At 41.0% G+C, this 21,303-nt stretch overlaps 1 protein-coding gene across 1 annotated transcript in view; it reads left to right on the top strand.

Moving 5' to 3' along the window:
• The window catches only part of LOC107392954 (glypican-5), an 81,971-nt gene that overhangs the window by 27,487 nt on the left and 33,181 nt on the right, over positions 1–21,303 (top strand). The window contains exon 8 of the mRNA XM_015971037.3: positions 17,437–17,557. Within this exon, the coding sequence (XP_015826523.1) occupies positions 17,437–17,557 (121 nt within the window). The remainder of the gene's footprint in view (positions 1–17,436; positions 17,558–21,303) is intronic.

The following is a 21,303-nucleotide window of genomic DNA, read 5'->3' as shown; positions in this document are numbered from 1 at the left end:
GGCAGTTGTTTGCTGTCTTGCTGTTGTAGTTCTGAATGACTCATTAAAGGAAGTAAAACGCCACGATTGACTCCTTTACTCACTGTAATGTCAAGTTGTTGGTAATTGAAAAAGTAGCTTGAGATATGTTTAGAGCTGTCCATTTGCTTCTAATTCACCATTAGCATTTTGAGCTCAGCTTTGGTCTCTGGCCTTTTTTGTTTCTTTTTAAAGTTTATAAAAAAGATGCAAGAAAAAACTTCTTTTGCCTGTCTGAGCTGAATTATGCCTGTGCTGCTGCGTCAGCTTGCTGGAGACACAGCAACCTCACAAACTCACAGATATAAACGTAACAACGTCCCTCTTTCGTTTTTGAAAGAAGAAAATCTGCCAACCCCCCAGCAGGCTGAGAATGAAATCTGTTTCAGTGTAACCCAGCAGGATTGGGACATTAGACTATTGTGATTGTTTCACTGTAGAATTCTTACATATTGCACATTTAATTAAGATATGCATTGTTTTTTAATGTTTTTTTTGTTTGAAGATGTAGATAATGGCTCACTCTGTGTGTGTGTGTGTGTGTGTGTGTGTGTGTGTGTTTGTGTGTGTGTGTGTGTGTGTGTGTGTGCGCGCGCCCGTGTGTGTGTGTGTGTGTTTGTTGCTCCCAGTAGTCACCAGGACAGGGAGAAGGGGGTAGCAGGTTTTCTAAGGTTAGAGGGTTTGTTTCTAGAGTGTGTGTTATTTCCAACACACACACACACGCACGCACACACACACACACACACACACACACACACACACACACACACACACTCTGCTGCCTCCTGAACCTCCTGTTTAACGACCATCTGAGCTCCTTCTGAAAATCTGTCAGTGGACTAAAAAAGGTTATAAATAAAAATCTTCTGTCCTTCAGGGATCTTCCATCTTCTACAAACTACCCAACATTTCAGTATATTCTCTTCTAACACGTCAAAATGTCTTGTGGTTTGGCTAGTTGGTCTTTTTCATTTGGCTAGTTTTCCGTTCAACACTTCCACTCATTTTCTTCTGATTTTCACTCCAGTCCTTACATTTAATTTCAAAAGAAGTTTTAGTTTTTGTTTGGTAAGCTGCTCAAAGAGCCACAAACTCGGGGATGAACCAGTACCTTGCCTATGCGTTTCTAGCGATAGCGTGTCACAAAGAGATGTTTCCTCATAAACTCATAAAAAATCAACAGGAAGAACGTACCTTGACAGAAGTTAGAGTACATTTAGCACAGTTTAGAAAGACCAATTTTATCCATTAAAATCAGATTTTCTTCTAAAGCCTCGTCATCACGTGGGCTCGATGTAGATCCACTAAGTGATGTTGGTCTGAACTGGACCACAGCCAGTCTGAGCCTCTCTGACCTCTTTACATCTTCTCTTTTATTCATCCATCCAGCCACTGATTCATTCATCCAGTCATTCATTCATCTCTGTCCTTCCATTCAGACCTTCATTCATCACCTCCGCCCTCTGACCCACTTCACTTACAAACGTCTGTGCTGGTGAGAATGTCTGAATGTGAGCGAAGCTCTGAAAGGATGAGAGGGTCTGAGGAGGATGGAGGAGCAGGGAGCGGATTCTTTTCCCTTCAGGATTAGACGTTAAAGCACCCGGGAAGGAGAACTGGGATCCCCACCAAAAAGAAGCATCATGTCACTAATATAATCCATCTAAAGGATGAATTTATACCACATTAGTTTTGGATTTCACAGACTATAGAAACATTACAAAATGTTGGAGAGGAACAGGAAATGCTTATGACTCCATAAGAAGGTCGAAGGCTCCGTATACAAACAGCTGACAACATATTCTGAATATCTCAGGATTAGTCAGTCATGCTTACCCAGACACAAAATAGGCCCAGGGCCAAAAGAAATCATAAACAAACCTAAGACCAGAAGACCTCAGTGACACAACAAGCAGAGGTGTGGACTTGAGTCACATGACTTGGACTCGAGTCAGACTTGAGTCGTAATTTTAATGGCTTCTGACTTGATAAAATCTATAAAGACTTACGACTTGACTCGGACTTGAACGCCAATGACTTGCAACTTGAATTGACTTGCATCTGTTGACTTGATGATGACTTGAGCATATTTGATATTTTAAAACAAAAGTGGCGCGACATGGACAAAAATCAAAAATCATTCTTCGTTCTGGGTTTGATCTTCTACTGCTAAATGCAGCAGCTCTTTGTTTATAATCAGTTTCAGTTGCACCTTCTGCTGTTTGAGCAAATAAATGAAGCTTTAAGAAGCTTTATTTCTGGAATTTATTTATTATGTTTATGTGTTTAGCAGACGCTTTTGTCCAAAGCGACTTACAAGTGATAATCGGCATGTTGCCCTTGAGGCTATCAACAACAATAACAACAACAACTTGACATCAATCATGGAGAGGAGGGAACAAGGAGTGGACAGTAGAGAGGGGGGACGGGTGCAGGGAGGGTGCTAGTTTAGAAGATGCTCTCTGAAGAGCAGGGTCTTCAGGAGTTTCTTGAAAGTCGAAAAGGAAGCCCCTGTTCTGGTTGTGCTTGGACGGTCGTTCCACATTTGTGGAACGATGCACGAGAAGAGTCTGGATTGTCCTGAGCGTGGTGTAGGCACTGTTAGCCGACGATCCTGTGATGACCGGAGCGGCCGGGCCGAGACGTAAGCCTTTGCAAGAGGACTCAGGTAGATGGGAGCCGTACTATCTCGGACTTTGTATGCTAGTGTTAGCAATTTGAATTTGATGCGTGCTGCTAGCGGTAGCCAGTGGAGCTCAATGAACAGAGGGGTGATGTGTGCTCTTTTTGGCTGATTGAAGACCAGACGCGCCGCTGCGTTCTGAACCATTTGAAGAGGTCTCACAGTCCAGGCTGGAAGACCAGTTAGAAGGGCATTGCAGTAATCGAGGCGGGAGATGAGAGTAGATTGCACCAGGAGCTGGGTGGCATGTTGTGTTAGGTATGGTCTGATCTTTCGTATGTTATACAGCGTAAAGCGGCATGAACGAGCAACAGAGGCACCATGATCTTTAAAGGTCAGGTGTTCATCAATCACAACACCCAGATTTCGAACAGCCTTTGAAGGAGCCAGAGATAGGAAGTCATTTTGGACTGAGATGTGCTGTATGGATGGTTTTGCTGGGAAGACAAGTAGTTCAGTTTTAGAGAGGTTGAGTTGGAGATGGTATATTATCATTGCCATTGATTTGAAGTTGGACAGATGACTTGATAATGACTTGATAATTCAAATTAAGGACTTAGACTTGACTTGGACTTCCACATCATTGACTTTGGACTTGATTGTCTTTGACTTGGACTTGACTCGAGACTTGACTGGCAAGACTTGTGACTTACGTGCAACTTGCAAAGCAGTGACTTGGTCATACCTCCGCCAACAGGATCCACTCTCAAATTAACTTTTTCTACATTAACTCATTCACTGCCAGCCGTTTCCTGATCGCTAACGGCCTTCGCTGCCAGCGTTTCTCACCGTTTTTACTGTTTTTTTAAGAGTCACAGAACGTTGCGCGCTAGCATGATGTCGATGCCAAAACAACCTAAACAAAGAGGAGACTCACCTCTTACATCAGGAAGAAGCCGTGTGTTTCGAGCGTTATCCGTTCTTTCATGATCCGTTGTTGAATTGTGATCGGCAGACGCTTTTCCGGTTCGCGCCTCACTTTTTTTACAGGAACGGCCCAAAACGATCTCCAAACACATGGATGGTCTGCTTCCTGATCATGTGATCTGTGACGTATGCGGATGAAGATCGGCTTCAGGGCTGAGATGTTTGTTCTCTTAGCGCGGGGGCTCGTTCCAATGCTCAAACAGTAAAAAAAATGCAAATGACGAAGTCGTCATTGGCAGTGAACGGTTGGATCTTAAATGACGACTTTAGTCGTCAATGGCAGTGAATGAGTTAAAAGATCTCTTCTGGGCAAATGCTGCAACAAGTTAGATCGGACGAGTGGAAGGAAAATGTGCAAAATGAACATTTTTGTTTTTAGAGTTTGGCATTTTGAACATGGGTTCCCGAGCCTTCCTGGGCCTTTAGATGGTCTCTCAGTCTAAGCTGTTTTAATGAAATAAATTGACTTTTGCACCATATTCAAATGTTTCAAGTTTCATTTACGATTGTATAAGTAAAGTTTATTTATTTAGCAACTTTCACAGAAAAAAAATTGAGTGTTTCTCAAAAGATATCAAATTAAAACATGATAAAATGACCAGAAACCAAAGTAATTTAGATAATTTAAAAGATCCTTAAAACATCAGAATAAATGAAAATGAATTAACAAAAAAGTTTAGAAGCAGTTAAAGAAACACAAAAGATTTGAATAAAAACTCATTTAAATAATCCAAACTGTTGATAAAAATGTAAAAATAAAGGAAGTTTTGGTCCAAATATGATGCCTCTTTCCATATTTAAACATAAAGTTCTTAAAACTTTTGTTACAAAAGGAAATGATTGATTCAGTGTAGCGGTTTCAAGTATTTTATTTCTGCTGAAGGAGAAAATGTTAAACAAAACAAATCTAAAAGCTGATTTATCCTCCTGATAACCTGCATCAACTAAAATCTGTTCTTTTCTTTTTTTAACTGTTATAATCTGAGCTTTCATCAATATCTTTGTTTTGATCAATCTTAAACGAAGCTGGTGCAAAAACAAAATGTTGCTCCTATGACTAGGCTAGAAAACTCGAAAATGCCATGGAAACTGGAAACACGCTATAATTATAACTTGTAAACTAAAAATGAACAAAACACTGTTTTGCTGCTCTGACACAGTTTGTAGATTAATGATTAAAAATATTTATTTACGTGTCCAGTCTGTAATAACTGGAAATGATAGAAATCTGTGTCACCTTTTAATTCAAATGGTTAAAAATGCAATAAAAACGGTTTTAAAATACATACAATACAGTAAAATGCAGTATTATGTTACTACCATGTATTTTCCCCCAGGAGTTTCAGTGTGTCAGCCATAATAGCAAAAGAAAGAATGACCTCCCTCTAGGACTGCACAATATATCGTAAATATATCGTTATCACGATATCAGCATGCACAATATGCATATCGCAAATAACAGATAAATATCGCAATGAATGGTCAGCTCAAATGTTTGCTTCACATAACGCATTCTGTCAATCAAACAGAAGCATGATGTTTTTTTTAACAAATCAAATAGAGCTCTTCACCCATTTGGCCAAATGGGTGGGTTCTCATAGCTCAGATGCCCGCCCCCCCAAGGCATTGATGGTTGGCTAACACCAGAGTTAGCTTTGTTCTGTTCTTTCTGCTGATTCTGCGTTTCCCGGGATCCACTGATCGCCTTTCCTTGTTCATTTTCTTTTTCCCCTTTCCTCACATCTTTTGCTTTTCTCGTTTTTATGAATTATTTATTTCTTTGTTTTTGATTATTTTTCCTCCTGAGTTAAGTTTTTATTTATCGCAAGTAATATTGCCATCGCAAAATTAATCATTGTTATCGAATATCGCATGTTTTCCTAATATCATGCAGCCTCCCTCTGTCCTTTTATTACCTCATCTATCGTAGAACGGTAATGGTGTCCTCAACTTTCCCAGTGAAGCTCAAATATTTCATGTACCGACTGATAATCAGATAAATAGATAAGAACTTAAAGGGAATTAGTCGGCTAAATCTAAGGCTTTCATGTTGTTGTTTTTTAAAAGATACAATAAATTAGCCTAGAAATCTAGACAGACAATAAATCACACTCAAGTCATATTTTAAATCCATTTATTATTCACCATGATAATGTGTGCAAATTAGACAGAGTCTGTAAAGCTATGTGCAGTTTTAGTGCTGCAGAGAAACGGTATACAGCTTTGAAGATGCTCACAGTCCTTCACCCAGAGACTGTAGTAACTCGTTTCCTCCAGAAGAGGGAAGCATCAGCTCGCCGTCCCCCCAGAGACGTCTGCGCTCTCCAGCCACACCCAACTTCTCCCTGAATCTTTTTAAAATGCCCAACTTATCTCTGCAGCATCTATATCAGACTCTAGTTTCACCACAGAGGGGGTCGGCTGAAGACCTGTGTGGGGGGGGGGGGCTGTGAAGATGAAAGTAGAGAATATCAAACATGAAGCTAAGTGCAGTTCTTCAAACCGCAGTGTGTCTCACCTGATCAGGTAGAATGAGAAGAGCAGGTACATGCCCCAGGTGTGAGTATCGTGTGTCATGTTGAATATTTGTATCTGGCTAAGTGAAGGAATGCAGCTGGATTTACAAACCTCCCTCTGATCTGATCTGATGCTTTATTATTAAAGCGTGTTAGGGACTAACTCTCGCTCCCTCTCTCTGTGTTTCCACTGGCAGCCTCAGAGAAACCGGCGGCAGAGGCAGAGCGATATTGTCAGGGAGGTGTTGGTGATTTATGTCTGTCGCTGTCCGGATCTTATTAAATGTCACTCACAGTCACGCCTCGCTGTGGCGTCTGAGGCACAGTGTCTGCAGTATTATCATTTGGTGTCAAACACACACACACACACACACACTGCAACAGCCTGTAATCCGCCCGATGGCTCTTTGAGACCACTGACAGCTTCCTTTATGATAAACAAATACAGTTTCTGCACTGTTGGAGAAAATCATCATCTGCTGACAAGTGGCAGTTACAGGTAACAAAGCAGGAGTCATCTCTAGTAAAGTGTGTCAGCCTTGCAAAGAAATTATCTACTGAGCTATTGTTTCATTTTAGCAACAAATAGATGTTTATTAATGCAATTTCTCTAAAATAATTGTTTTTTCTTAATTTGCTTAGATTTAATTTCAACTAAAAATAATATTTTGGGCTAATTTGAAGTAACTTTTAATGAACAAATTTCCTTTACCTACAGGACTGATAAGCTAATGGCTAGTCTGAGCATGGGCAAGACTGAAACTGTATTGCTGCCATCACAAAACAGCGCCAATCCGCAAAGTACGCAGTTAATGGTACATTTATTTGTAAAGCTTTACACGTCGTCAGTTTCACATTATTACTATATTCTAATAAAATTTAAGCACGACGTTTGTTACACCCAAGACTCGAATGTGGGATAAATGCAAAAACATTTTTGCCGAAATAACTGTGCAAAACTCTTTATGAAACAATTTTGGAAAAACTTAGATTAAAATTAGAAGATTAAAGTGACAGTGTGTATTTTCACTGGCGATGGGGGCAGTAGATACCTAAATTGTTGCAAGCAAGCTGTATTTTTGTGTCGGAGTAAGACCTTACCAACAGATGCCCTTTAGGGCCAAAAAGTCCTGGGGAGTGCTAACTTCAGCAAAATGAAAAAACACACCAGACTCCCTTTCATCAGTGGCAACAAGTGAAGAGGTAAATTTGTAAAACAACAATGTTCATAAATGGTGAAAGTTTTGTATCCCTTTGTTACAAATCAGTAAATGTGTTTTGTCCTCAAGGGCTCCCGTAGAAGGAGACATGGCATCTAATATGGCGTCGCCCAGAGACTTATACTCGCTCCCATGTATTTTAGACCCGATTGTTATGGTTATATCTTGCGAAGCCTTCAATCTTTTTCAACAACCGGGCATCATTTAATTAATTTTCAACAACATTTTGATGGATATTTCCAGAGATTAACGATAAAAACTACACATTGTCACTTTAAAGAGGACGTTCACTCAGAAACTTTGATATTTAAATATGATTGGACTTTCTGACTGATGTTCTGTATCATGAAGTCTTTTACCCCTACTCCCTGCATAAGCCGCCAATAGAAAAAAGACGAGGAAACGCTCGGATTAGAAAGCCTGACAGATCTACGTCACACTTATGATTCATGGACTTGCCCATCTTTGATCACGACAGGGAAGGCTGTTGTTGATTTAGTATCCATGAAAGAGCAGAACACGTCTCAGCTAGTAGAAGTTAACCATTAGCATTAGCAACTTCACCACACAGCAGATCTCCTCCAGGCTTGTGTTATTTGTGGAGATAAAGCATCAACATTGCAGAGCAAACAGTCAGCGGTAGAGTCACGTTGCTGTTATCCAGTCAGACGCAAGATGTCTGAATATCAGGGAATAAAAATGAGTAAGACTAATCCTGCCGTTCTTTTGCTCCCCTCTCCTCCCACTAACGTTTACTTCATGAAACGGGCACAAGAGCTTTTTTCCTCACTCAGATTGACTCAGGCGGCATTCATTTATACTAAAGACCACTGCAAATGTGTTGAAAAAACAAGTGAACTTGGTCTTTAAAGCTATTTTAATTGGTTTTTGCTTCAGCCTAAACTAGCCATTAGCTCATCACTCTTTGACGTAGACCCTGTTTTTCCAAACTTAGGCTGTTCCAGAATTAATCTACAATAAATATGCTAGTAGTGATGTTTTGTTTAACTATTTAAACAAAAACATTTTAAACTTGCCAAATATCCAAATGTTTTATTTTTGAGTTAAATTCTAATTTTCAGTAAAATATGTGTTGCTGCTGCTGTTTGATCAAAACTGTAGAAAATTACAAATTACAAATAAAGCCCGTGTACTTTGCCCTTTTTCAGCTTTTTATTGATAATGCAGACTCATAGTTGTACAAATTAGCTCATGTGGTCCAAGTTAATCAAGCCAATCACCAGAAGGCTGAAATCTTCTTCAGCTTTATGTCATCTTTTATTAATTTTGCAGTTGTTACACGGATGTTTCTGACCATAAAAATCACATTTTGTGTAAATATTTTAAAATATCTGTTTAAAGATGTTAGTCTCTGTACCAAAGCTGCTAAAACATAATTGTTTGAATAGATTTTTTTGTTTAATTGTGTTACATTTTTTCACAAAGACATGTATTATACTGTATTTATACCATAGTCCATTATGCTTTCAGCATCATTCTAGAGAAACATGATGGTAATTTGCACATTTCTATTTTTTGTAATTCCACTCTTAGAGAGGAAGTTACAGGATTACAAGCATGTCTCATTTTTCTCTTTGAAACATTAACATTTGAATATAAAACCTCATTATAACGCGTAAAAACGGGAGTATGTGACTTTTTGCTCCCCAAAAATGTTTCCTCTTGACTCGTTTAAGAAAAAGCGTTGAAGTTGTTTTCCTCTCAGAGCCTGATTACACGAATCTAATTTACAGACGTTCTGCTGCGTCCACCTTCAGGCTTTTAGATTCCATTTCCTACCGAGCTCCGGGATTCATCCATCAGAGGAGAAAATTGTAATACCGCAGCATTTTTCATGATCGGGTCTGTTGGTTGTCCTTTAACTAAACACAATACCCCTTGATGCTTATCTACTAACAAATGTCTTCTTGAAAAATTGCCATTCTGGAAAAAATAACAGTTTTGTTGTGCGTGTAGTTCGAATAAAATCGCTTTAAACTGTATTAAAGAAAGTTTGAGCGGATGTGAGGCTGCGGCGCGGCTCTAATTAATGCAGACAGACACATTCCTGGCTTTAATGACGATAAAAGGAAACACGAACTACGCCACAATATTTGCGAGGTGCTGTAGCAGATGCTGCGGAGGTGTGGTGGTGGAAACTGATCCCTGAGATCTTTGCTGGAGTCTGAGGAATCTTGGGCTTTCCCCCTTGGGAAAAGTCTGTGGTTTTTAATTGCTCATCTATTTACTCTTTTATTTATGCTCAATCATCGCCTTCCTCCTCTGCTACCTTTCTTCCTTTTCTTCTGAAACTTTCCCACTTCTCTCTTTTTTTACCAAGAGCTTCCAGGAGGTTATGCTCTTTATGACGTGTGGTAATGCATTTTCCTGTACCCCCAATCCTCTAATTAAATAGAATCACTCAGTTCTGGGCATGCTTAAGCATCTGTTTCCCTTAGTCACTCTCGGCAGGATTTAAACCAATAAATAAAACATATTAATCATACCAAATTTATTTGTATAGCACGTTTAAAAACAGTGTGTCAGCTGACAAAAGTGCAGTCTGAACTGAAATTAGAATATCAGAAATTCACCTCAGATCTTTAGATATCCACTAGACAGTCTGTATCAACTCTTTCCACATCTGCACTGGAAATCCAGCTTTTTTTAAACACAGAAAAGAAGATAAATAGGTTGTTTCCAATAAAAGAAGCCACTGACGTTGAAATACTTTGGTTTATTATTGAATGTTAAAGGAGAAAACTGGGAAAAAATACTTGTCCTTAGATTTTTTTTATCTTTTGATATATCTTTCTAATTGTAAGGCTGTGCTGTGATGTCATCAAGACAAGGAAGAAGAGATTTTGAAATTTGAACGACTATTGGGAGCCTAAGTCATGCCCATCTACTTCCGGAACATTGGTCCCTGGAAGAAAGAAAGAATGAATGCAAGTCAACGGGGCTAAAAACGCTAATTTCTAATTCAGCTTGTTTTGTGCCATGGATTTCACACATGATGTCCGTGAATTTTAAAGACACATTTTAATACCAAGAACGCGCTAATTTTCGAACAGGGGAAACGATATTTTAGGTTTGGTGTGAAAATAAGTCCAGGACTACAAATGCGCTTCACAGAAGTGACGTCATCAAACCAGACACGGAGAAAACTGAGGGAAAAGGGCTGTTAGTTATGTAACCTTCCCACAGAAGGAAAGAAACATCATAAATCTGGCCATGTGGTAAGTAGCAGCTACGCTAGGGGAGAGGAGATTATGTGGCAACGCGCCTATTTCTAGTTTGTAGTCATGCTAATTACAAACTTTTACAAGCTGATGAATCTCAAAGTACGTGAGTGGCATGGTCGAAACAGCCATCATTACTTTCCATTTAAATTGCAGTACAACATGTGTGTGATCCAGGGCGTAAGGCAAAGCGGATTAGAAGATAGCTCTTTTAGCCCCGTTGACTTGCATTCATTTTTTCTTTCTTCCGGTAACCCATGAGCCGACTGGAAAGGGCTTAGGCTTAAGCTTGGTTCATGCTTGACGCGTCCACGAGGTTCGCACGGCTCCGCGCGGCAAAATTGCGTCATTTTAACAACCATACCCCTCCGCCGCGCCTCCACACGGCCCAAACTTTCCGCACCGCGCACCTAGGAATTTTTTTAAACACGCGGACGGTCGGACACGGAAAAACATGGCGAACTGGCAAGAACTAGTATGGCAGAGGTTCGTAAATACAGACATTTGTATGATTCAGCTCTCAGAGATCACCGTGATCAACATGTTGTTAATAATTCTTGGAGAGAAATAGCTCGCACTGTCGGAAAAGACGAGGACGCTGTTAAAAATGCTGGAATGACATGTTGTAAACAACAGTAATTTTTACTTCTACTATGGTGTAATGTTGGATGCATGCCATAGAGCTCCATGCTGCCCCCTACAGTTTTGGAGAATATTTGCTCACCGCAGAGACAAGCCGCATGAACCATAAACGCTGCGAGTTGTGAAGCGCATTCCATCCGCGAGCCGCATCACCAAGCGAAAGTAAATGTGTCAAGCATAAACCAAGCTTGAGGCTTAGGCTCCCTATAGCCCCCACCCCCCACCCCACCCCACCCCCTCGCCCCACTCCATCACGAAGGAACTAAAAATCGCACACACAAATAGCCTGTAGCGCTAAAAGACTAGTAATGTTTTCAACATGTTCCTGCTCAGACACACCTGATTCTAACTGCTGATTTATCTCCTCAGCCTTCATCAGGTTCTGCAGGAGCTGCTCGCTCGTTTTAATCAAATCTGCAGTTTTCAAGCAGGGTTACGTCTAAAACTGACCCTGCAGTGATAACACACCCCTGTTGAATGCTACGCTAATCACTTAGCTTCAATACACAAAAGATAAACCTGTTTTTGCTCCTCTTCCTCTTCTTCCACAGTTAGCTTAATGTTTGTAGACTCAGGTGGAGTTAGCATTCAAGCTAGGTTGGTGTACTAAGCTGATAAGCATGTCCCCCCTGTAGTGCATGCTGGGAACTGGGACACACACATTCATGTTTATCAACAGCACCCTCTTGTGGATACACAACTCTAACGCTGTAGGCTCGTGTTAATGATTAGTTTTGCTGTAGAGGCCAGTGTGTGTGTGTGTGTGTGTGTGGGGGGTGGGGTGGGGTGGGGGGGTTAAGCCTAGTTTATGTGTTTGCGTCGGTGCGGAGACACGCAACTCCATTATCTGTCCTTTCAAGGTTTCTCCAGCAGACTCACAAGGATGGACACAGTCGAGCCCACTTTTCTAAACATCCGTCGAACCAGGCGGAGAACGCAAGCTTGTGATTGGTCAGGACGCTGCTTTCATCAACAGCACCTCCATTGAACATAAAGAAAGCTGAAGATATCTAGCAGCAAACACGGAGCAGCTTAAAGGCTACCTGGCAGAAAAACTAAAGATATGAACATTTTATTCACCCGTGACTGGAGGAGTGAAAAGATGCACAGCAAGCGTTTTACTCGTGGATGGAAATGACGGCAAACGGGGATTTAGAGGTGGCGAGCGCATGAAGAGGTGGAGGAGAATGAGGGACAAATTTGTCCCTGTTAAAAAGTCTTAAATACAAAAACAAAACAACAAAAAAATCAATGTAAACACAATAGTAAATCGACAACCTTTGACCAGATACATGACAGGATACCCCAGAACAGCGCTACGCCCTCTGTTGTCCTGGTGGGGAACACTCCCCAGGAGACGGAGAAGCCCGAGATCAAAATGTCTGTCAGTTTGTGTGCGTCTCTCCCTTGTGGAGCTGACGCAGAAGCATAAACTGGGCTTTAGGGGAAATGTAAATGATAAAACACGACTTTATATCATAGAACAGGGTCACAACATCAAAATTAGGCTTTTTTTTTAGTTTCTTGGAAGATGTTAAATGTCGTACCCCAGCTGTAACGGCAAAAACCTTTTAATATGTAAGAAATGTCGGCTCCGGGGTGCCTCATTTATTCTGTTCGATTCTCTTTCGATTGATGACTTTCTGTGCTTTGGTTGTTTTCCCACTGCATCATGTTATCTGCGCCCCCCTCATTTTCCCACCACTGTGTGCAGCCTTGCTGTTTCTTGAATTAAAAATGCGACTGTTGATCTGCTCATGTTCTGTGGAATTGGCTGCCTATCTAACGCAGCGTTGCTCTGAGCTGTTTTTGTGGAATCATATCACGATCAGATAGTTTGTGAGCGTCTTTTGTGCGCCTGGGTATCGTAGATGGCTGTCAGGCGTAATGAAGCTGAACTCAGACCAGGCAGAACTCACCTCGGGACATCAACACATTGTCTGGAGAGAAAAAATAGGCCTTAAGTAAGACATGACCTTTTGTCGGGAGGAGTATGCGCAGTGAAATATGATCTATGTATGAATAAAATCTGAGAGACACAATTAAAGGCTCCTTTCTCAGTGTGAAGTTTCTGATTCCAGACCAGCAGAATGGGGGTCTTCACCCCTGAAACATCTCTTGGCTGAGCCATTTTAGATTTATCCACCGTGTCCCAGCTCTTTAGTTCCCACAATCCTGTTTCCTTGTTGCCGCAGCCAGGCTGTGTTTGTGTGTTTCAGGGTGTGGACTGTGGCGGTTACTGAGCTGGTGCCTGATTGTATTAGCTAGCAAAGCTGGTTTGGAGCGTAGAAAACATGTGACTCATAAACTTCTCTTCTGCTTCTCACTCAGTCTGTCTTGTCTTTGATCCTCCCACCCCAACACCATGGAAATGATGTGATGCGTGTTTACGGCCCGCTGCACAGCGAAGCATCAACATGCAGGGTGATCAAACATCCCACTAAGTGAAGAAGTTTCAGTCTGCTGCACCCAATTAATGAGTTTATAAACCCACTCGAACACAAATAATCACTGCAAATGTATGAACGTTCTTCCCATGAACTAAAGCTTTACTTTGATTAATGCGCAGCCTATTTCTGTTTTCCATAAATAGAGTTTATAATACTTGAATCGTTGCGGAGCAGGTTAGTTAAAGACAAAGTTGCAGAAAAAGGCTCTTGCAGAATACGTGTGTTTAATTTGCATCTATGATAAACATTGTAACGGAACAGAATGACGTTTTTTTTCCCTTCTTAGCTCAAGACTAGTCTGTTAATAGCAAAAGTTTATTTATTTAATCAGAAGTTTAAAGGAATCTTTGCTTTTTCAATAACCAGAAATATACACTATTCTGTGTTCCATATCAGAGAAGAGTCAAGTTTTTAAAGTTAAGAATTTATTACTAACACTTTAAAAAAAATGACAATTTGAAATTACAATTTAGAAATGACAAATTTTTAACAGACGATTTGATATCAAACTTTTTTCTAAAGGCAAACCTGTGACTGAATGGAAGCTAAAATGAAAATGCGAGTTTTTCGGATGCGTGAATGAATCTCAGAAGGTTTCTTTCAGCGAGAGAAGAGTTTCTGGGTGGAAAGTTGTTTTGCAGCTAACTGAGTTGTTCTTAGAGATAACAGCATACAGACGCAATCTGTCAAGAGTGTCTACCTCACCCAGTTTCAGGAGACCCTCTTCTGGATACGAGATGTCAGGTGGAGATGATGTCCTCCAGGCGCGAGGTTGGTAGAAGGACCTTGGGGCGACCAAATCGGTCCTGAGATGTCTCCTTGGATCACAACGACTGGTGAAACTATTTGCGTCTCAAAAACAATAACTCTGAAGGAGTTTTGCGTCAGCTGGAAACAGGTGCGCTTATTCGGAGCAATTCTATCGGCGTGACAGAATGCTTAGTAGAGATTCGGGCGGCTGTCCCTCGTCTCCTGGTATGGTTCAAGAACTGAACTTTTGCTGCGGGATTTTTAGTTTGAACAAAAACCCTCAGAACACGCCCTCTCAGCATCAGAAAGCTTGGTCATGAGTAAAGACGTGTGATGGTTTTACCCTTTACCCTGGATGTCCTCTGAATGAGGCTGGTTAACGTGCGAGATGACCTTCTGGTTTGCTGAACACACATTAGGATTATCAACAATAATCATTATTATATCCAGAGCATAATAAGTCTCATCAGTACAGATGGCTGCATAAATAAGATAAAATCGTACTTTTATTTACTTTTGGGGTATATCTATCCATGTTTGGAATATTTAAATGTGTCAATGTAAACACTGATAACAGATATAATCATCAGCTGTTTGATTGTGTGCTTTTTTTCTAATGATAAGCCATCATTAGAGTTTGCCTGTGTTGGTGGCATCACTTCTGTTTATCCGCAGGCAAAAAAAAACCCCAAAAAACAAACCCACATACATGACGGTCAGAAAAAGATTAGTACACCCAATAGACAAGATATCAGCAGATAAAAATGTGGAGTCATGTACGAAATACTATGCAAACTCTGCAATAAAATACACCTAGGAGAAACCGAACGCCAACTCATCACACCAGAAATGGAGCATCAAAGAGAGTGTGAGAAGGAAACAAGTCGAAGACACAAAAGAGCAGCAAAAGAAGAAAGTACAATAAAGAAATCAGCCGTAACCGACCACTGACGGGGACAGAACACGGATCATGAACACAGAAATACAAAAATACAAAAGATGGATTAAGAAAGAGATAGAAATAAGGAGACGTGGACACAAAACCAAGAACAGAGACGATGGAGTATTCACATTGGACCAATCATGGGCAGTGTACTTTTAAAAAGTAATTGGTTATAGTTACTGATTACTTTGTCAAAAAAGTAACTCAATTACTTACCAAGTTGCAAGATTATAAAAGTAACAAATTACCAAGAAAAATATACTTCGTTACTTTTTTTCGTTAAAGAATGCAAGAAAAATGGGTTCCCCTCTTAATTAAACTTACTTAATTTAATATAAATGACTACAATACTGAAATATAAGTGACTAATGACTGTAACAAAATAAAATGTATGTCCAATTTTTGAATTAAAATTACTATTTGAAGCAAATGGGCACTTAACAGGAGGAAGTACGAATAGGAACATTACACTCATCTAGACTATTAAAATGTCATATTTGATTTGTGATATTTAACCAGTCAGCAAAAGTTTATAAATGCAAATAGAAACACCTGTAAAGGTTCCTGAGCCTTTAAATGGTCTCTCAGTCTAGTTAAATTACTGAAATAAATGTAATTTTGCACAGTATTCTAATTTTTCCAGCGCCAAGAAGAGCACGGCTGCAGATTCACGCCTGCAGCAGCGACTCTGCGGGTCTGCAGCCGTAGACTATTCATCACGTCTTCCTCGTGCTTCACGGGCCTTGATGCGCTTGGATGAAAACATCCGCCTCTTTAGCTCCCAATCAGCTGATGACGGTTTCAACACACCGCACTGCTGAATTAGTAACGCACGCATTTTCTGATCAGTAACGGAGACGGCGTTATGATAAAAGCAGACGGTAATAATTTAGATTACTCGTTAATAAAAAAAAGTTTTTTTTCAAGCACCAAAGTCACATTTTACAAAAGAACTTTTTAGTTTCACTGAATTTTTTTTTTCCAGTAACGGCGTTATCTTAAATTGCATTATTCCCGTCACTGCTCAGGGGACAGTGTCATCAGCAAGGGGGGAGCGGGCAGTCACTGATGATGGCTACGCTACAGTCATTAGCCGAAACATGTCAGGTAGCAAGCAATTATTTTACTAAGCTGTGTAAAAAAAGAACAAAGTCATAGATTAAAGACATTACTGTCTTGCTTTTACCTCCAGGATCCGCTGTGATGCTGACAAAAAGCAAACTTCTTCTTTTTCTTCTTCTTGTGCTTCTTATTGATGGCTGGGGAACTGAAAGAGCTAACCGCTAAACAGCTAACAGCCATAAAGCAGGTTGAGAGCTCCCCTAATATACCCAAGACGAGGTTGGTAGTGTTTACCGACAGAATCACTAAAACCCACTTTTAAAGCAGTACCTTAAAGCAGGAATATTCAATTACGGGCCTGGAGGGTCAGTATCCAGCATGTTTTAGTGGTTTCTCTGCTCCAGCATCAAGTTAATCATCTGCTGACTGAAATCAGGTGTGTTGAAACAGAGTTAAAACTATAAGCTGCTGGATACCGGCCCTTAAAGTGTTAAAAATCAATCAGAAATCTGTTCCTTCAGAGGTGAGCTCATACCGCGTGTTTGTAGTTCTTGTGTAAAATGTGACTTCTGGGCTTGATGAAGTCTGTCTCTGCATGTCTCATTTTCCAGGAATAAATCAATTTTAAAATATTTATAACTTGCATCATCCTATTAAGGACTGGCTTCTCATGTAAGGATAAAAAAGACATTTCCATGATGCAAACAGTTCCATTTGTGGAAGAAAGTAGCTTTCAATTGGAGCGTTTGCAGGTTTTAGATCAAAGACGAGGATGAGGGCAGCAGTGGTTACAGATTAGTTTAGATGGGTTCCCAAAAAAATGCTTGAAAGCCAACGAAGTGATGGAAACAACTGTGTGTGTTTGTGATCTTTCCAGCCAGAGTGAAAGCACGAGTATCGTGACTGTGTGAGAACGGGGCCACTAAAGCAACACACACACGATGAAACACTCCTCATCTATCTTGTGTTTTATCTGTGTGCAGTTATGCAGGTCGTGTTGTTGGCAGCACTTTAAAAGACCAGAAGGAAAATGTGGAGATGACGGTTCGTAATACAGATCCTGTCCTCAAGGAGGTGAAGCAGAGGCTGGAGCAGCTAACACAGGTACACCCCCCCCCCCCCCACACACACACACACACACGCACGCACACACACACACACACACACACACACACTGTGGTGTTAAATACATATTTCAGCACATGCTGCTTTCACAGATTTTTCCTCCAAACAGAAAGCTTTATTTAAATATAGTTGTTGAAACTTTGCTAATAGTGAGACATCCCAACAATTACTGTCCAAGCTGTCACAATAAATGAATATTCAGGGTCCTTCATTTAATTAATTCATAATGTTTGCTGTTTTTGTTCCCTAGTTTTGAGTGATGCTTCTCCTTTTATGTTTTTATGTTTCTCAGACTTGTAGGAAGATCTGTTTAATTTAGTAGACAAAGTTTAGTTTGGGATAGGGCTGTCACGGTAACTGCAAAAATGAAATATCGCAATATGAAGAAACCCACCGCGCTGCATCATGGGCCACCGCGATTACTGAACTTGATTCAACTCAATGATGCATGTTGAGAAGGATGGCTGCACTGGTATCAAAACGAAACGTTACTTCGCTCCTTTGGGAGCACTTTGGTTTTCAGTACGTCAGCTGCTGCGCAGCCAGAGTCCTTGGCTGAGACAGAGCTGCCACCAGGGGGCAATAAATAAATAAATAAACGCTCGGAGACCTGCTGAAGTCCCGGACAAGCACTGCTTCTGCAACCGTCCCGAAGAGAGTTTGAGCCGAGCTGGAGCTCACTCGCTACCTGCAGGAGGAATGCATCCACCCTAAAGAAAACCCCCCGACATGGTGGAGCAACAACTGGGAGAGATTCCCTTTGCTCGCCAGAGTCGCACGCAAGTACGTGTGTGTTAGTGCAACGAGCGCACCATCCAAGAGGGTTTTCAGTGTTGCTATTATGTTTAGATAGTACTGCAATAAAAAAAGTGCTGCAATAATATCGCACACCGCAATATTAAGCCACCCTGAATCACCGCAGGGGGAATTCCTCAACCGCGACAGCCCTAGTTTGGGAAGAAATGTCAAGAATTTGATAGTTTTATGTTTTCAGAAATGATGATTACTCTTTCTAGTCATGTTGAAATCTGGGCTTACATCTTTAAACTATATATTATCTAATAGATTATACTTTTATAATTATTTTAGCCAAATTTAAACCTAAACATCCATAAAATCCCAAATTAAGTCTAGAGATGAGAAACGTTTTTCACAGACCTTATGATTTTACAAATTGGTGAACTATTATTATTTTTTTATTAACAAGGAACCATCTGAACTTACGATCAGGTAAGCTGGTATTCAATTCAATTCAAATTCAAAGATACTTTATTAATCCCAGAGGGAAATTAGAGTTTCAGTACACACAATTCTGAGATCAGACATACATACATAGACACATGACAAGAATTGGTGACTGTGGTCATTCGCAACCCGAGTCGCGCTACCGTTATAGATCAAGAGGGTTTATATGAGGATGGAGTAAGGGGGAGGGAAAAAAAGGCACTTCAGAGTTACCCTCAACAGAGAGGGTAGCTTTGCTATGCAAACAAAACCCGACCTCAGACAGATATGCACACAGACTTCAGACATTACACAACATAAGTGTCCACTAGGTGGGGAGGTAGGGTTGGGACTCTCCTCACTTCGGTGCGTGCAGCCACATGGGGCAGCGCTCATCACCTCCATTTGGACAGGGGAGGGAGATCATGGGTTAGAGGGCACATTGACTTCTAGATACGGTTCCACGATCTTCACCGGTCACAGTCCCGCCCAGGCTGGGATAGGGAGAAAGAGTTTCCATAGCGACGGCAGCATTCCACATTTCTTCTGAGGGGGGAGTTATCACTTCAAACCTCACAGGCTGCATGGGCACCAGATTCAGATAAGAATTGTTGTGGGGACAGACAGATCATTTCCTCTCTGCCTTAGTGTTCTGTTGGTCTTCAACCCCTCTAGATCCAATAATGGCGTAATTAATCTATACCAATCCATGCTGATCCGTCAACTCGCTCCTTAATGGAATCAACCTTCTGTGCCAGAGCCTGAATCTCAGCCAAAGTTCAAAGCTTACGACTCATCTCGACAATTATATGAGTTTGTGCGTTCACATCACGATGCATTCCATCCCTGAGCTCCGAGATTAAGCCAATATTCCTCAAAATCTCGTTAATTTTCCGGTAATTCAGGTAACCGGTCAGGCCAAACAGCAGGAATCCCGACATCAAAACCACGAATATCCAGACATCTTCAGAATCCTCTACAGACAGTTGAGAGAGGCAGATCAGGTTCCACAGTTTCCAGGAGTCCATGATATACCCAGCTGGCTCTGTCCCAGAGGGGCATCCGGGAGACCCTTCTCCCGTTCTCATTGTTGAAAATATGTTGTCAATCACGTGGAGAGACCAACTGACCAGGTCTATTTTTAATAATTTCCAGTTTCCAGAAAAAATGCAGAAAGCGCCGTGCACACAAGACAGGACAAAGAGCCTTGGGATGAGGAGGGAGGGGGAGGAGAAAAAAGCATCTGTACTCTCCAAGAGCCGGAAGAAGACAATCACAGTGGGAATAAATTCAGAGTTACATTCATCAGGAAGTTTTCAAATTGTCTCGAATTATTCTCTTGGTGAAATGGTAAACTCTCAATATCACCGTATTGATCCAAATATAGGACGACCCGGATTATGAGAAGAGCCCCCTTTTCAAGACTAATCTTAAGGAAAGGACAAAAAAAATAAAAAGTCACTTTTTAAATAAACCTTTTACTGAAAATTTGAGAACAAATACTGGTCAAAAATACTATTTTAATGCAAAATATTCGAACTTTGCTGACATGTGGAATCAAAAGTCAAATGAGGCTTTTATTCAGACGCCCTCTGCCTCGCTGTGCTCACTCTCGCTGCTGCGGCCCTGGTGTACCATCAGATCGCTATACCTGCCGACTCTTCCCAGAACGTCATCCTCACTGCCATCCAATGCATCCATGCATGCAGTGTTTGACGCCTCTGCTGAATTGACCACCGTCATCTTAAAATTCGCATAACTCTGCCTTAGTATGGCCATGTTCAAGATGAGCCAGTTCTGCGCAGATTAGATCGCCGGTGATCGGCGCGCAGCACATGCCGGTTAGATTTGTGTCCGACTTGACGCCGACTTGCACTGACGTCGTGCCTGCGTAGGCAACGATGACCTCGTGAGAACAAGGCGGCCGCAGATTTTGGAGCAAGGCGCTGCAGTCGCTCTCCACCGGCTGCAAAACCTAGGGCGTGACGAGAAATGCCTGGATCTCACCTGACCTAAGATCTGATTGGTTACCACTCTGATCCAAACAATCGGTTGTAGAATGAGAAATGTTAGTTGTTCACATGCATTCGGTAAATCATGTTACGTTGATGATGACAACTATATAGGCCATAAAGAGAAATGTGTTCTCTCTTCTTTTGTCACGTTTCCTATGAGCACACTAAAACTCTACAGCTGATAACCTTTAATTATTACAGTCATATCTTCATATGTAATATATGATATCCACAAGCATGTGAGAATGTGTTTCAGCTGCTAACAGGCACCAGAATTAAAATAAAAAATTAAACTAGTATGAACGCTAATGCGTGCATGTAGCTTCGTCACCCACAAGCTACATGTAGGGAAATCTGTCCGACTGAAATGCCAGCTTTTAGCCACTCACTGCTGCGTCTGTTAACGAGGTGCTGCTCATCTCAAACAAGGCCTATGTTAACTGCCGTTGACGACAAAAGTTGTCATTTTAAATCCAAGCGATCAAA

Source organism: Nothobranchius furzeri, chromosome 8 (genome assembly GCF_043380555.1).
Source record: "Nothobranchius furzeri strain GRZ-AD chromosome 8, NfurGRZ-RIMD1, whole genome shotgun sequence".
Lineage (NCBI taxonomy): Eukaryota > Metazoa > Chordata > Actinopteri > Cyprinodontiformes > Nothobranchiidae > Nothobranchius > Nothobranchius furzeri.
The sequence above is the reverse complement of the archived record's forward strand: the minus strand, read 5'-3'. Positions and strand labels throughout refer to the sequence as shown.